General features: G+C 38.9%; 1 protein-coding gene across 1 annotated transcript; it reads right to left on the bottom strand.

Annotated features, from left to right (window-relative positions):
* Positions 1-4,306: 4,306 nt before the first annotated feature.
* Positions 4,307-6,136, bottom strand: LOC6037881 (NADH dehydrogenase [ubiquinone] flavoprotein 1, mitochondrial). Its single transcript, XM_001847695.2, has 3 exons — positions 5,917-6,136; positions 5,603-5,824; positions 4,307-5,539 (listed from the first exon to the last, which is right to left on the bottom strand). Exons 1-3 carry the CDS (start codon positions 5,963-5,965, stop codon positions 4,386-4,388), a joined length of 1,425 nt encoding a protein of 474 aa, XP_001847747.1. The 5' UTR covers positions 5,966-6,136; the 3' UTR covers positions 4,307-4,385.
* Positions 6,137-15,451: the final 9,315 nt, after the last annotated feature.

Below are 15,451 nucleotides of genomic sequence, written 5' to 3'. Positions count from 1 at the left end.
CTGATGCAATAGGGTATGATGAAATTCCACTTAAATTTGTTAAACTTTTTCTTGATCTTTTGGTTCCATACATTACGCTTTTATACAATAAAATCATTTCTACAAATACCTTTCCAACAATATATAAACTGGCTATAGTTAAACCGATACCTAAAATAAAAATCCATCTAATCCTAACGATCTGAGACCTATTTCTATTTTGCCATCATTATCAAAAGGTTGTGAAATCTTGCTGAAGGATCAAATAGTTCAATATGTTACATTCAAAAAACTTATCACACCATTTCAATCTGGTTTTCGAGAACACCATAGTACATCCACGATTATTACAAAAGTTTGCCAGGATATAAATGCATCATTTGATTCTAACTATGTTACAGTACTTATCTTATTGGACTTCACTAAAGCCTTTGATTTGATTGACCACAGAATATTTATAGATAAACTTAAAGAACAATTTCAATTTTCTAGTGATGCTTGTGATCTTATGAAAAGCTACCTGAGCGACCGTTCGCAATTAGTTCAAATTAACGGAGTCCGATCTCAGTTTAGGTCTACAAAAAGAGGTGTACCGCAAGGTTCCGTTTTTGGTCCGTTGGCGTATACATTATCCGTTAACGATTTGCCTAGTTTTATAACTCATTGTAATAAACAATCTTTTGCCGATGATACACAGATTTACCTTTCTTGCCCAGTTGATCAGCTTCCTAACAAAATATCTTTAATAAACTCTGATTTATCTGCTATTTCTCGTTACTGTAAGGATAATGGACTTGTTTTAAATACTTCAAAAACAAAAGCAATAATTTTTTCCCGTCAGAATACAGTTCTTCCTCACTTACCTCCTATTCAAATCGACAATGAAAATGTAGAAATAGTTGATGAATGCTTGAACTTAGGTATTAAAATGAACAAACATCTTACATGGGAGGATCATGTATCTCTAATAAAGAAAAAGGTCTATTCAACTCTTCGAACTCTAAATTGCCATAGACACACATTATCAATTGACACTAAAATAAAGCTAGTACACACACTATTAATGCCTCATTTCATTTACGGCAATGTTATATTTTCTAAAATGAATGTTGACACTGAAAGACACCTACAAGTTTGCTTCAATAGTTGTATCCGTTTCATCTACAATTTAAGGAGATTCGATCATGTTTCACAATTTCAAAGGTCAATTTTTGATTTGTCTTTGAGCAAGTTCTATCAGTTTCAATTGTTGTTATTTTTATTCAAACTTATAAATTTCAAAGAGCCGCAATATCTTTTCGAAAGTTTAGTTTTCAGTCGTTCAAATCGCACAAATAATATTATAATACCAGTTCACCACACTAACTTTATGGGAAATTCATTCGCAGTTCGAGGCGCACGTTTGTGGAATGATTTGCCGCATAACTTAAAATCTATAACTTTATTTAGTGAATTCAAGCGTAGGTGTAAAGAGCATTTAAAAAATTCAATTTGAGTTTTGTTTTGGTTTTTGATTAAGCAATGCCTTGTATTACACACTCTTTTATAACTACATACACAGCTGATAATCAGTCTTAAATTTATTACTGAATTCTACTTAAACAAGTAATTTGTCGTATTATCGACATTTTTATATCTTTAGCTTATTTCGTTTTAGTTTTTAATTTAGTTTTTAGTTTTAATGAAACATAAGGTCCTTATCATTTAAGTCAATGTATACAAAAAAGGTTTTACCTTCGGTATATTGTTGAAAAATAAAATACAAATACAAATACAAATCTTTCTTGAAGGATTTCCACTGTTGACGATTCTCTGCTTTTGACTTCACTTGGTGCCAGCTTAACGTCGCGTTGACAGCATTGATTTCTTGGAGAAGGCTTCTCGCCATTAGCTTCTTGGTCTTATCTTGATCTACCTGACACGTTATACCAATCCAGATTTGTAACTTCTTCGATGCTTAAAGTTAAGTTGTAGATTCGTAGTTTTGTGCGCAAGGTAATTGATCGGTGGCAGTCTTTGTAAAGCGCGTTGTGATAGCTCGGTAGTTTTCACATTCCAACTTGTCCCGCTTCTTCTAAATCGAGCATATTACTCCCTCTTTTCACTCCTCTAGTAGCTGATCTATGCCCCAAAGCTTGAATATCAATTGGTGCAGACAAGCCGCCAACATGTCTGGGCATATCTTGATGAGTTCGGCTCCAAAACCGTCCTTACCAACTGCTTTAACACCTAAACTCCCAAGCTAGAGAAAAAGAGGGAATTCCCATACAAATTCCCCCTTTTTCTCGAGCTTGGGAGTTTAGGTGTTAATGCTCTTCAGCTTCTTGATGGTATCCTTAACTTCCCTCATCGTGGGTGCTAGCTCCTCCTCACCATCCACCAAACCGACCTTTTAGGCGCTCGTCGAAGTACTGCTTCCACTTTACGATCATGTCACGCACGTCCGTCAAGATTTCTCCGTCCTTATCCTGGCACAATTTTCCGCTCGCGGCATGTAGCCGTTCCGGAATTGTACTGAGTTTTTTGTAGAACCAACGCATTTCGATGAAGCGATACAGCCGTTTCATATCTTGGCACTCGAAAAAAAGCAAAGCAATCCACTTTAACGACCCCCGGGTCTTTTGTGGTCTCTGTTGCAAGTTTCTGTTCATTTCTAGGCGTTAGGTTATTGTGGTGTTTTACTTCCCCATCCGATAGAAGGCGTGGTCAGGCGTCTCGAAAAATACCACCGGGTCCGTCTGGGAATGAACCCAGGCCTTACTGGGGTGAGAGGCTACCACGCTAACCACCGGACCCTGCCCTATCCTGGCACTCGAATGCTGGCCAATACGCTTTGCTATCACGGAGCCGTGCGTCTATTTAAAGATCCGAGATCCTATTGTTTTCGTCTTGATGGTAGATAATGATATCCAGGGGGTTTTGTTGGAAGAGTCTTTCTTCCTTCTTTCACGCGTTGTGGTGTGGTTGGTTGGTCATCTTCCCGTCCATTTTCCACTCAACCACCACTGTCAAGAGCGTCTAGTTGCCACCGAAAAATCGTTGATCGGCGGCGAGGTGACCGTGCGGGATTGATCGTCTGATTGGAAGGCAGATCGCTTAACTATTAGGCTAAGTACCCGGACAACCAGTGGGGCTTCGGCGAGCTCAACCTCGTCTGGCAGAGCAGTTTCGAGTTCCCGCGCCTACTGGGTAGCGACCTCGTGGTTCTTGCGTCGCTCCAGGTTATAACGCTACGAGTGGCGGTATCGGGTCTTGTTGAACTTGGACAGGCATTGGCGCAGTTCAGCCACCACGACGTCGTGCTTTGGACACTTAATGTACTCGCGGTCAACAAGCTCGTAGAAAGCGTCCTTGTCATTGGCGTCGCTTCTCATGTCCTCGAATTTGTAGAATTGTTCCAAGATGACAAGAAGGTGGCGGGCTTTCACTCGAACACTCTTTAATCAGTCGACAAGAAGAGTCGTGATATCAGTTTGAGCATTTATGCGGAGATCCGATCTATCCCTGGCGCTCATCCGAACTTCATACACCTCACGGCCACATAGGCCATAGTGTTAAGCGTAATACTTCAGATAGTAGACGGAATCGATGTTTATGCCACGAGATGTTTGGTTAGCGATTCGGCGACAACGTTCCATACGGTGATCTTTAGGTGTGCTGATTTAGGAAGTTGTGCTAGAAGCAGGCAAAAATGTATGACATAATTAAATAAGGCGATTGTCCACGCTCCATACAAAAAGATGCCCATTTCAAATTATTCTTGACCGGTTCTTTACCAGGTGCGTACTCTACATACACCAGGGGACAAGGGTTTTGGAAGACGGGAATTGTTGATGCTCCACTTTTTTAAGAGATTAGGGGAAATTCTCCACGGTATCCACGAGTAAGTTTTGCTTGGAGTGCGATGTTTTCTTTTTTTGATGATGGAGTACCGTTTGCATCTTGGCTTGCATTTTTGTTCGAATTTTTCGTGTGTTATCATTTCTAAAATGAAGGCTTCCATTTTCCTCATTTTTTGCTGGATGAATGCTATAAGTCGCTAAGGTATTTTTTGCGCGGTATTGTAGAGTCAGTTTCAACTGCCCTTTAGTTAAGGAGCATTCTTTTATAACGTAACGCCAAAAATTTTATTTTTATCCCAATTCTTGTAATAAAAAGTTTCCATACAAATAAAAAAATGTAAGTGTGATAAGTGGTTTAAAAAAAGGTTGAAATTAAATTTATATCCTTTTCCTATTGACAATTATTCTTACCAAAAAAATAGACAAAAACTACGTGAAAGGGGCGCGTTCTTTGTTTTCATTTTCATGGAAATAAAAGCACGCAATTTTTATTAGAATGGACACCATATCAACTGCTAATAATGGATTTTATTTTCCGATCTGTATGTTTCACAATCTTGCACCTTAGTTCTTGGCGGCAATCTGCTGCTCGTGCTTCTTCATGCGAGCCTCAATTTCCGGCCGGAAGTGACGGATCAAACCTTGCACAGGCCACGCGGCACCATCACCCAGCGCACAAATCGTGTGTCCCTCAATCTGCTTGGAGATTTCCCACAGCATATCGATCTCGTCGGGGCGCGCATTTCCGTCGACGAAGCGGTGCATCATCTTGTGCATCCAAGCGATGCCCTCGCGGCACGGCGTGCACTGGCCACAGCTCTCGTGCTTGTAGAAGTCGATCAAGCGCGAGATGGCCTTGATGACGTCGGTCGATTTGTCCATCACGATAATGGCCGCCGTTCCGAGCGAAGTTTGGGCCTGCACAAGGCCGTCAAAGTCCATCAAAACGTCATCGCAGACGCTCTTCGGGATAATTGGGGTCGAAGAACCACCCGGGATGATGCCGAGCAAGTTGTCCCATCCACCGGTGACACCGCCAGCGTGGCGTTCAATCAGTTCCTTCAACGGGATGGACATTTCCTCCTCGACGGTGCACGGATTGTTGACGTGACCGGAAATGTTAAACAGTTTGGTTCCCGAGTTACGGGTGCGACCAAAGCTGGCAAACCAGGCGCCACCACGACGGCAAATGGTCGGGGCAACGGCCACAGTTTCAACGTTGGAAACCGTCGTTGGACATCCAAAAACGCCAACATCAGCCGGGAATGGCGGCTTTAGACGGGGCTTGCCCTGCTTTCCCTCGAGGGACTCAATCAGAGCCGTTTCTTCGCCGCAGATGTACGCTCCAGCGCCGCGATGCATGAAAACGTCAAAATCGTATCCAGAGCCGCAAGCATTCTTGCCGATCAACCCAGCCTGGTAGGCCTCAGCAATGGCCAGCTGCATGTTGGACGCTTCGTTGTAGAACTCACCACGGATGTAAATGTACGCGGCACGAGCCCCCATGCAACGGCCAGCTATCAAACAACCCTCGATCAGCTTGTGCGGGTCGTGACGCATAATCTCACGATCCTTGCAGGTTCCGGGCTCACCCTCGTCGGCATTCACCACCAGATATTTTGGCCTGCCATCACCAGGTTTGTTCATGAAGGACCACTTCATTCCAGTGGGGAAACCCGCACCGCCACGACCACGGAGACCCGACGCTTTGGTCTCATCTGAAAAGTAAATAAATTTCTTCAAGCGACCATCACAAATAAACCTCAACCCTCAAAACTCACTAATAATCCATTCGGTACCCTTCAGCAGGATCTCCTTGGTCTTGTACCAGTCGCCGCGCTTGAGAGCACCCTTCAAGCGCCAGTCGTGCCGTCCGTACAGGTTCGTAAAGATACGATCCTGATCCGCCAGACCGCCGAATGTTGTCCTGGTTTGTGGCGGTGGCGCCGTCAGCTGGGCCTGGTGACGCACCTGCTGCTTGTTCAGAGCCGGAAGGCACACGGCTGGAACGGTTCAAAAATCCATTATTTTACCAAAATATTTCGAAAAATTACATAATTCTCATGACGGCAAGACGCAAATGGCGCAAACTTACCGATCTGCTGCCGTGGGAGCGCATTTAAACGCACCATAGCGTTGGCCATGTTGAACGGCTTATGGACACTGTACCGGTTGAAACCCTTTTTCGCCGGAAGTAGCCAAAGAAGCTGTTTTCGTCGCGACCGTCGAGAGTTCACTTGTTTTTCGAGATGTTGCCCTGCTTGGGAGCAAAATTCGATGAGGTGACAGATTGCACCACTTTGCAAATGCAATGACAGCTGGCGGGTGACAGCTGATTGAAGAGGCACGATCAAAACGATCACTTTTGGAGACGGAGGATGTCGGTAATGTAGACTGCAAGGGGGTGGGACACTCGTTTTATGAAAACTGGAACCCAGTCACGAAATATTTTAGCAGAGCTGGTTATGCCAGATGTGGTTATGCCAGAATTTTGCTAGAGCGGTTTTGCTAGAATGCTTTAAGAATATACAGCTCTGTTAGAGCTTTGCAAGAATTCTGCTAGAACGTTGTGATTGGAAATAATTTGTTTTCCTATTTTCAGCTTAGTTTTTCTTTCTTCTAGCGCTCTTTTGGATCTGCTTAGTGCTACCAAAATTGATGAAATTTTAAGCGAACACTCACGAAAAGTAGCATTTATAGAGAAAATTTCCTGGCGTCACTGACTCACTCCAACAGGCGCTTATTTACATGTTTCGGGATTATTTTTCAAGTGAATGACTTAAGAATGTGCAAAAGAACATGTTGCCGGTAGTTGGAAGCAATTTTATATCTTAAGCGCTTTGACATCGTTAGCGCAAGTGAAAAGATATTAGGTCTATTCCCGTACCGCAGAATTCTGCAATTCTGCACAGAATCCGCAGCAGACCGTTCCCATACTTTTCTGCACCAAAAGTTACTTTTCTCTCAGGCAAAACTTTTGCAATGAGAGAAGCAGAAGGTTCAGCAAAACCGTTCCTGTACTTTTCTGCAGGTAGTTTCTTCTCTCTTCTGCTCTGCCGTTCTACGCATAATTGTCCCTTGTTCAAAAAAGTGCAACTGAGAAAATCGCTATTGAAATTTTTCCACTGATTTCTGTAGTTCTACGCATAATTGTCCCGTGGGTTCCTATCCGCCCTATTTGCCCCTAATTGCCCCAGTTAGTAGTTTTCCACTCTTATTTATGATCCTGATGCTATACAATAGGTAAACAAGGCATAATGCTTCGTTAAACTAATGATTCTATGGGAGAAAATACTTGGTGGGACAAATATGCGTAAAAGTTCGGCGATGGGACAAACAAACTTGGTGTTGTTTTTGATGAATTTCCGAACAAAGTACTAGATTTTATATGTTTTTCTAAAAGTATACGATAAACTAAACTTAAAAATGTCAAAAAGTCAAAATCGCCCAAAAATGACATGGGACAATTATGCGTAGAACGGCAGTGCTGGTTAGCTTCTCATGTAAATATTGCTTTCCCTTTTCTTGCTCTCCTGCAGAACTGCTGCAAAAGAGAGAGTTGCAGAAAAGTAAGGGTACGCGCTGCAAAAAAGTTACTTTTGCTGGCTGCAAAATTCTGCAGAAGCTGCAGAAATTTTGCAATTCTGCAGGTACGCGAATAGACCTATTGATGGCGGCGTTCGTTAAGCAGTAAACCTCTCATCTTGCGTGTGGATGTGTGCGTCACAAAAATGATAAGAAATGGTCTCGCAAAATAAAAATTATGATCAAATCTAATCTAATCTAATCTCTAATCAGACCCTAGCGCAGCCAATCTTTCGAAGGGATCCTGGAGAGTGCCTTAGGTTAGATGACGCCTAGCTCTCTTCTTGTCATTTATTAACATTTGTAGTGCGCCATTGCATTGGAATGCATTGAAACATCACAAGCGTTAAAGCGGCCAGGCCTACTGCGTAAAGCCGAATCGCAGAGATGACTCGTAATTGGGTTGAGTTTGAGCACTGAGTGTTCGAACAACAACACAATTCTGAATCGACAGGGGAGGAAGAAGCGTGGGGACACACCACCATACGCTCCGAGATTTGGTTGTATTCGTTGAGAGCACCATGCTAAGAAGGTTTGGTACTCCGGGACCCTCTGGGATGGGACACTGTATTTCCACGAATGCCCTGGACACTATTTGCCGTGGTTATAGCGCAACAACTCGCTCTCTGTAACAGTATTCCTAATTCCAGTCCACGCTCACTAAGTCGTCATGGCCTAGTGGTTAGCATTTTTGCTTACCAATCCAAAGGACGGAGGATCGAACCCCGCCTCGAGCGACTTTGGTTTTTCGTTCATATTAATCATTTCAAATTTCTGTGTTCTTAAACTTTCTCGTTGGGAGCAGATGGGCATCGAACCCAGAACCATTCGCTTACAAAGCGAACACCGTAACCAGTCAGCCACGGCCGCTCCTAAAATAAAAATTATGATCAAAAGTGCATTAAATTTGATCTTTTTGACCAGTAAATGGCAAAAATTTGCGTGCTTACTCGAGGCGGTGCTGTTGCTGGTAAGTTTATAGCCATATGACGAAGATAGGTATTTGATTAGAAAGGGTATATTTCCATTAGTTGAGTTGAATGAATTCGATTTGTTCAACCCCGACACTCTTCAAGGGTGTTCCCTCAGAAACTGGGAAGGAATTACTTATCTCTAAAAAAGCTTTTCAAGAAAATGATTCCTGAATGATATTTTTTCGTGTTAAACCGAAACAAGGCAAAGACTATATTGATTTAAACTATTCGCCATTTATAAATGTTTGGCTAGATAATATCTACAGCCGCCATCTTAGGCCCACAAAAATGGGTACGCTCAGTTTGTATGGAACATGGAAGTTTGACAAATGGTTTTGAGTCATAACTTTTGAAATTTTAATACTGATATTCTTTAATGCGAATACGTTCGAATTAGTGTGCATTCGAATTAGCGAGTATTCGAAGTAGCGAAATTCGAATTTACGAATCCATCTCTGTGATTTGTCAATATTCGCGATTCGAAATTTTCAGTATAAGAACGGGCCTTGACCGATCTTATGCACCAGGTTCCCGACGAACACGCACTACCCTTACACCTACATCTTACCCTTGCTCTGAGTCAGTACGAGCATCACGCTAGAACACGCTTTGAGTGTTCGTGCCAGGCATGCACACCTTCTTTTCCGGTTACGCATTTTAACTCGGCCGGGGGTGGTACATTGCGTTGGGTTTGATGTAAGTATAAGCGCCTAACTATTTGAAGTGTGCCTATCAACTTTCATTAAAGCAAAAACTGTTTTATTTTTAGTTTGAATTCAAAAACTAGTTGTTATTATACTGTGATTTGTTTTCTCCTGAAATCTTTCCTAGTGTTGAGTCGTGTTTATATGCTGCTATTTCTTTTTTCACGGTGTTTTGTTACAATTTTTGGTCCTAAGCATGTTATAAAAAATTACCAAAAGTACAATAATGTTATGTGAGTGACTTTGATCATTCAATATATTGAGTAAGGACTCGAACCTCACTTGTTTGAATAAATAGGTGAAGATTGAAAACAATGGACAGTGAAAGAAATATACTAACCGCAAGAATCAATAGTAAAAAAAACTTTACATAATCCACCTTTAGGTGGTTGGTGCCTTCCTCTCATTTATAGAGTGATTCCAACCCGCCTAAAGTGTCCACATGGTTTATGGATCTCCCCTAACGTGATCGCAGCACCTAAGAGGTCCTAATAAAAATAACAGACTACCTACAGACTTTTTGTCAAGATTATACAGACACGGCCTTTGAGGAAAATGGCATCCCTCTACACAGCTTTTTCGTGACGATCAGACCCGATACACTGGTGGTTATGTGAATTTAGACCATTTTTTAAACTGCTTGTAAGTTTTGATTGGTAAGTCAGATCTTGAAAATTCTTAATCCACAAGAAAGGTCTTCTCATATGCTTTCTAAAAATAAATAACATGTGAGGGTTTCATGAAAAAACCACCCTTTTTACCATAATTTTAATTTAATATGAAACAGTTTTTTCAACATAACTTTTTAAATACATGATAAAACTGCATGAATTTAAATAGCAACTTAGGGGACGTTAAGACGGATCGATTAAAACCATTCCGGCAAAAATCGGTTGAGCCTGTGACGAGATATTCCAGTGCCATTGATTTGGTACACATGTCTACATACAGCCAAACACACAGACATTTGCTCAGCTGGTGATTCTGAGTCGATATGTACAAATGAAGGTAGGTCTAGGAGGTCTAATTTTAAAGTTCATTTTCCGAGTGATTTTATAACCTTTCCTCAGTAAGGTGGTACGTCTGCCTGTGTGGATCAATCGGACCGCGCACTGGACTCACAATCCAGAGGTCGCCGGTTCGAATCCCGGGGCGGACGCAAAAAATTCTAAGTGTAAATATAGGTATTCGGTGCCCTCTCCCCGTGCCCATACCTTCACACTTAGGAGACCCGGGAGGCGGAGTCTTGTCGCAAAAAGAACGATACACGCCTGTGGATCCGTTGACGGCCACATTATAAGGTGTTACGTCGATTCCGTTTTTTTTTCAGTAAGGTGAGGAAGGCAAAAAAATAGCAATTTATTAAGTAGATAAAGAAATAAACAAAGGTTAATAAATAGAGGTATCAAACAAGCTTAGATTGTTTAAGGGTAATTTAAAGGACAGATGAAAAATTATTCAAATATATATATATATAAAAAGGAAAGGCACATGACAAACAAATTTACATCGCAGCCAAATTAAGGAAAAACAGAATTGTTACAGCAGCATTAATTAGTAAATAGAGTGGAAAAGCGTTGAAAAATAAGAGAATCAAGAAAGTAAAATCGAAAACAAATGGACGATAATAAACAGAAGGCGTGTTAGAGAATCAGTGAAACAAAATAAACAGAAGATAGCTGTTAGCTGAAATGGAAAGAAGAGAAACCCCGTTCTGCGATTTTCAGGTACATCTACAGCAGTTGACTCAACATACTGCGAATCAAACAATACCGTCTACAATCACAAATTACTTCCTTGTCCCACATTGGCGCGCCCCTTTCTTTTAGCCGTCTCGAATCTAACCATCGCTGGTCAAAACTGTACGAGCCGTTTCCACAGGCCACCAGCAAGGTCATACTTTGTCATCATGATGACGAAACCAAGCCAACGTGGAGGTAAGAAAATTGGACACTTGCAAGGAACCAGAGCTATACTGTCTTGATCAAGAATGACTACGGACGTAGTCAGTGACGCTCCTTCCAGGATGTTCCTCGCCAGAGCGTCAACTGAAGAGGTATCATCAGCATCATTCGGCCTTGGCCTGCTTTTCCAGTCGGTGCTATATAAACTTCTAACAAAAATATTTGCAGCATCCTAACCTGATTGCAATGTTTGTTTAAGCATGCAAATGGCAATAAAAAGCTCATGGATAATTTTAAGCATTTTTTTAAAAGTATTGTTGATTTTTTGTACAAAACTGTTGGAAATACCGTCGACTCTCTGGCTGTTGATCATCTCGATATCAATATTTCTCCAGCTGTCAATTAATTTTTCAGTTCCTTCAAGTAACATGCTTTGATTTTTCGTTCTATAATTTGATATCTCCTGTTCTCGACGGTCACTTCAATATCTACAACGAGAGAGTCCGCTGCATGTAATTTTTTGTTATCTGATATTAAAATGACGGAAATGTATATGGAATTATTTAAATAAAAGAGAGAGGGGCGGGTCTGATATTTCAATAAAGTGTCCACGTGGTTTATGGATGGTCCCCAAAATAAATTGTTAAAATCTTTAAAATCTGCAAAACCTGCCAAAAAAAACGTGAATTCCCTTGTGATCTTCGGGAAATATAAAAAGATATAGGTCTAAACAAGGGAACAAAGGTCTCGACACCCACAAAACATCATTTAAATATTTCAAATTTCAGCATTTTTGTATGACCCAATCTCACCCCCAGACTCAATGTCACCCCTGATGACGGTTATTTTAATGTCTTGTTGAAATGATTTGTCTAAACTCTAAAGATTATTCATTGAGCTTTTTGTTCGTCAAAATGCAAACACATATGAGCAATTCTCTACAAAATCGGTCTTTTTTCTTAAATTTTAATTTTTGTATTTTTTAATCCGACTGAAACTTTTTCGGTGCCTTCGGTATACCCAAAGAAGCCATTTTGCATCATAAGTTTGTCCATATAATTTTCCATAAAAATTTGGCAACTGGCCATACAAAAACGATGTATGAAAATTCAAAAATCTGTATCTTTTGAAGGAATTTTTTGATCGATTTGGTGTCTTCGGCAAAGTTGTAGGTATGGATATGGACTACACTGAAAAAAAATGATACACGGTAAAAATTTTTTATTGATTTTTTGTTTAACTTTTTGTCACTAAAACTTGATTTGCAAAAACACAATTTTTATTTTTTTTTATTTTTGGTATGTTTTAGAGGACATAAAATGCAAACTTTTCAGAAATTTCCAGGTTGTGCAAAAAATCTTTGAGCGAGTTATGAATTTTTGAATCAATACTGATTTTTTCAAAAAATCGAAAAATTGGTCGCAAAAATTTTTCAACTTCATTTTTCGATGTAAAATCAAATTTGCAATCTAAAAGTACTTCAGTGAAATTTTGATAAAATGCACCGTTTTCAAGTTAAATTCATTTTTAGGTGACTTTTTTGAAAATAGTCGCAGTTTTTCGTTTTTTTTAATTAGTGCACATGTTTGCCCACTTTTAAAAAAAATATTTTTGAAGAGCTGAGAAAATTCTCTATATTTTACACTTTTGAACTTTGTTGATACGACCCATAATTGCTGAGATATTGCCATGCAAGGGTTTAAAAACAGAAAAATTTATGTTTTCTAAGTCCCACCCAAACAACACACCATTTTCTAATGTCGATATCTCAGCAACTAATGGCCCGGTTTTCAATGTTAAAAAATGAAAAATTCGTGAAATTTTCCGATCTTTTCGAAAATTAGGATTTAACTTGAAAATGATGCACTTTATCCAAATTTCACTAAAGTTCTTTTTGATTGCAAATTTAATTTTACATCGAAAAATGAAGTTGAAAATTTTTTGCGACCAATTTTTCGATTTTTTTGAAAAAATCAGTATTGATTCAAAAATTCATAACTCGCTCAAAGATTTTTTGCACAACATGCAAATTTCTGAAAAGTTGGCATTTTATGTCCTCTAAAACATATCAAAAAATAAAAAAAATAAAAATAGTGTTTTTTTGCAAATCAAGTTTTAGTGACAAAAAGTTTTAAATAAAAAATCATCAAAAATTTTTTAACGTGTATCATTTTTTTCAGTGTAGTCCATATCCATATAGAGCGTCCAATTTCCCGGGGTTACAAAATTCCCGGGAAACGGGAAATTTTCAACAAATTTCCCGGGAAATCCCGGGAATTCCCGGGAAATTTGAAATTTAACGAAAATTATTCTAATCCTGTTTCTGATTAATCTTCTGCAACGAAATTGTATAGAACAACAACTTGAATGGTCAAAATGAGTGTGAGGATCAATTAATGGCTTGACTGCTTGTAAAAAATCATGCAACTTTGAGAAAATATATAAACTTTCTAATTTTGAAATCATTCAAATCGTCCCAAATGAAAAAAAATATTATTAGTATTTTTGTTGAGAAGGATTTTTTTAAATCAATGTGTTTGGACAGTGAAAATCTATGTTCCACAACCATAAAATTGCTTTTAAATTTGTCTCAGTGACCATAAAGTTAAAATAAAAAAAAAAAACAAAAAAATCAACATGTGAATAAATAAATAATCATTGAATTTAACTTAAAAATCTAGTTTCTAGCACTTTTTAACCTGAAACACTATTTTTCAACTTGAAAATTTGATACGAAGTTGTTTTTAAATTGTTTTTCATGGTTTTATGATATTACTTTAGTTATATGGTATTCAGCCTAATAAATCAATTAGATTAAAATAATGTTGAGCATTTAAAAATGGTTGAAATTCAACGATATTTTTTTCATATGTAACCCTCTTACGCCCTTGGTAGCTCACGTGTTTCATAAATTTATAACTTCAATCTGTAATTTCTCGAATACTTAGAAACAAATTCTTCTTACACAAACCTTTTTTAAAAATTTAATTATATCAGTTCAGTTTCCATCCAACATGTTCAAGGTAAAAAAAAGTCAAACAAATCTCAATGTTGATCTTGGCCGGAAGATGTAAATATCTTATTTTCAAATGATATAACAAAAAAAAAACATTAAAAAAGGTTGTCAAAAATAAAATAGTTTCTATTCATTCCATAACAGCGTAAGTTTTCTTGTCCAACATATAAGCAAACAATATTCCTAGTGGTGAATGCATCAGAAATAAATATTATCTGAATTAAATCTTGACATGAAATTTAAAGACAAGCTGATTTGTTAAAATGAACAGTAGATGGAACTAAAAAACAAATCAAATCTCCAATTATTATTTTTTGTATAATTTCAAAACATTGGTGCCAAAAAGGTAGGAAAATGTATACTTCTGCTTGTATTTCGGGAATTCCCGGGAAATTTACAAATTTCCCGGGAAACGGGAAATATTTTTTTCCGGGAAATCCCGGGATTTTTTTTCCCGGGACGGGAAATTGGACGCTCTATATCCATACCTACAACTTTGCCGAAGACACCAAATCGATCAAAAAATTCCTTCAAAAGATACTGATTTTTGAATTTTCGTACATCGTTTTTGTATGGCCAGCTGCCAAATTTGTATGGAAAATTATATGGACAAACTTATGCTACAAAATGGCTTCTTTGGGCATACCGAAGGCACCAAAAAAGTTTCAGTCGGATTAAAAAATACACAAAAAATCGAATGACCGAAATCTGAGAGAACTGCTCATATGTTAAAAATGGCGAGGAGTCATGTTTTATAATGTTGTTTTCTAAACTTTTTAAACGGAATTACACTTAAAATAAAATAAAATAGATAAAAAAATATATGAACAAAAATTTCGAAAAAATCTTACCTTATCGAAATAAAATTTGATTGTTGAGTATAGATATAAATATTGATTCATTTGAAATGAACATTCATGTTCGATTTATGGAATGGATCAATGGAAGATTTGATAATTAGTTTAATTTAGATAATGAAGTCCGGGATCGTGGGGTACAAGTAAGCGTGGTTGCCTCTCACCCAGTCGGCTTGGGCTCGATCCCAGACGGTCCCGGTGGCATTTTTTGAGACGATATTTGTCTGACCCCGCCTTCCGTCGGATGGGTAAGTTAATGTTGGCCCCGGTCTAACCTAAAGGGTTAGGTCGTTAGCTCAATCCAGGTGTAGGAGTCGTCTCCCTGGGTTCTGGCTCGGTGGAGTCGCTGGTAGGCAGTTGGACTCACAATCCAAAGGTCGTCAGTTCGAATCCCGGGGTGGATGGAAGCAAAGGTGTAAAAAAAAGAGGTTTGCAATTGCCTCAACAATCAAGCCTTCGGACACCTAGTTTCGAGTAGGAATCTCGCAATCGAGAACGCCAAGGCAATGCTGTAGAGCGAATAATTTGATTTTGATTTTTAAAATGAAGTCCTTAAGAAATTCGAAGCTCAATTAATGAAGGTCCCATCG

This window comes from Culex quinquefasciatus, chromosome 2, assembly GCF_015732765.1.
Source record: "Culex quinquefasciatus strain JHB chromosome 2, VPISU_Cqui_1.0_pri_paternal, whole genome shotgun sequence".
NCBI lineage: Eukaryota > Metazoa > Arthropoda > Insecta > Diptera > Culicidae > Culex > Culex quinquefasciatus.
The sequence above is the reverse complement of the archived record's forward strand: the minus strand, read 5'-3'. Positions and strand labels throughout refer to the sequence as shown.

Bases quoted from the DNA above. Each gene is read 5' to 3' on its own strand.
- LOC6037881 (XM_001847695.2), bottom strand. From the start codon at position 5,965: ATGGCCAACGCTATGGTGCGTTTAAATGCGCTCCCACGGCAGCAGATC. The intron at 5,825-5,916 runs GTAAGTTTGCGC...GAACCGTTCCAG, and splicing joins GCTCCCACGGCAGCAGATCG to CCGTGTGCCTTCCGGCTCTG. The intron at 5,540-5,602 runs GTGAGTTTTGAG...TTTACTTTTCAG, and splicing joins GGGTACCGAATGGATTATTA to ATGAGACCAAAGCGTCGGGT.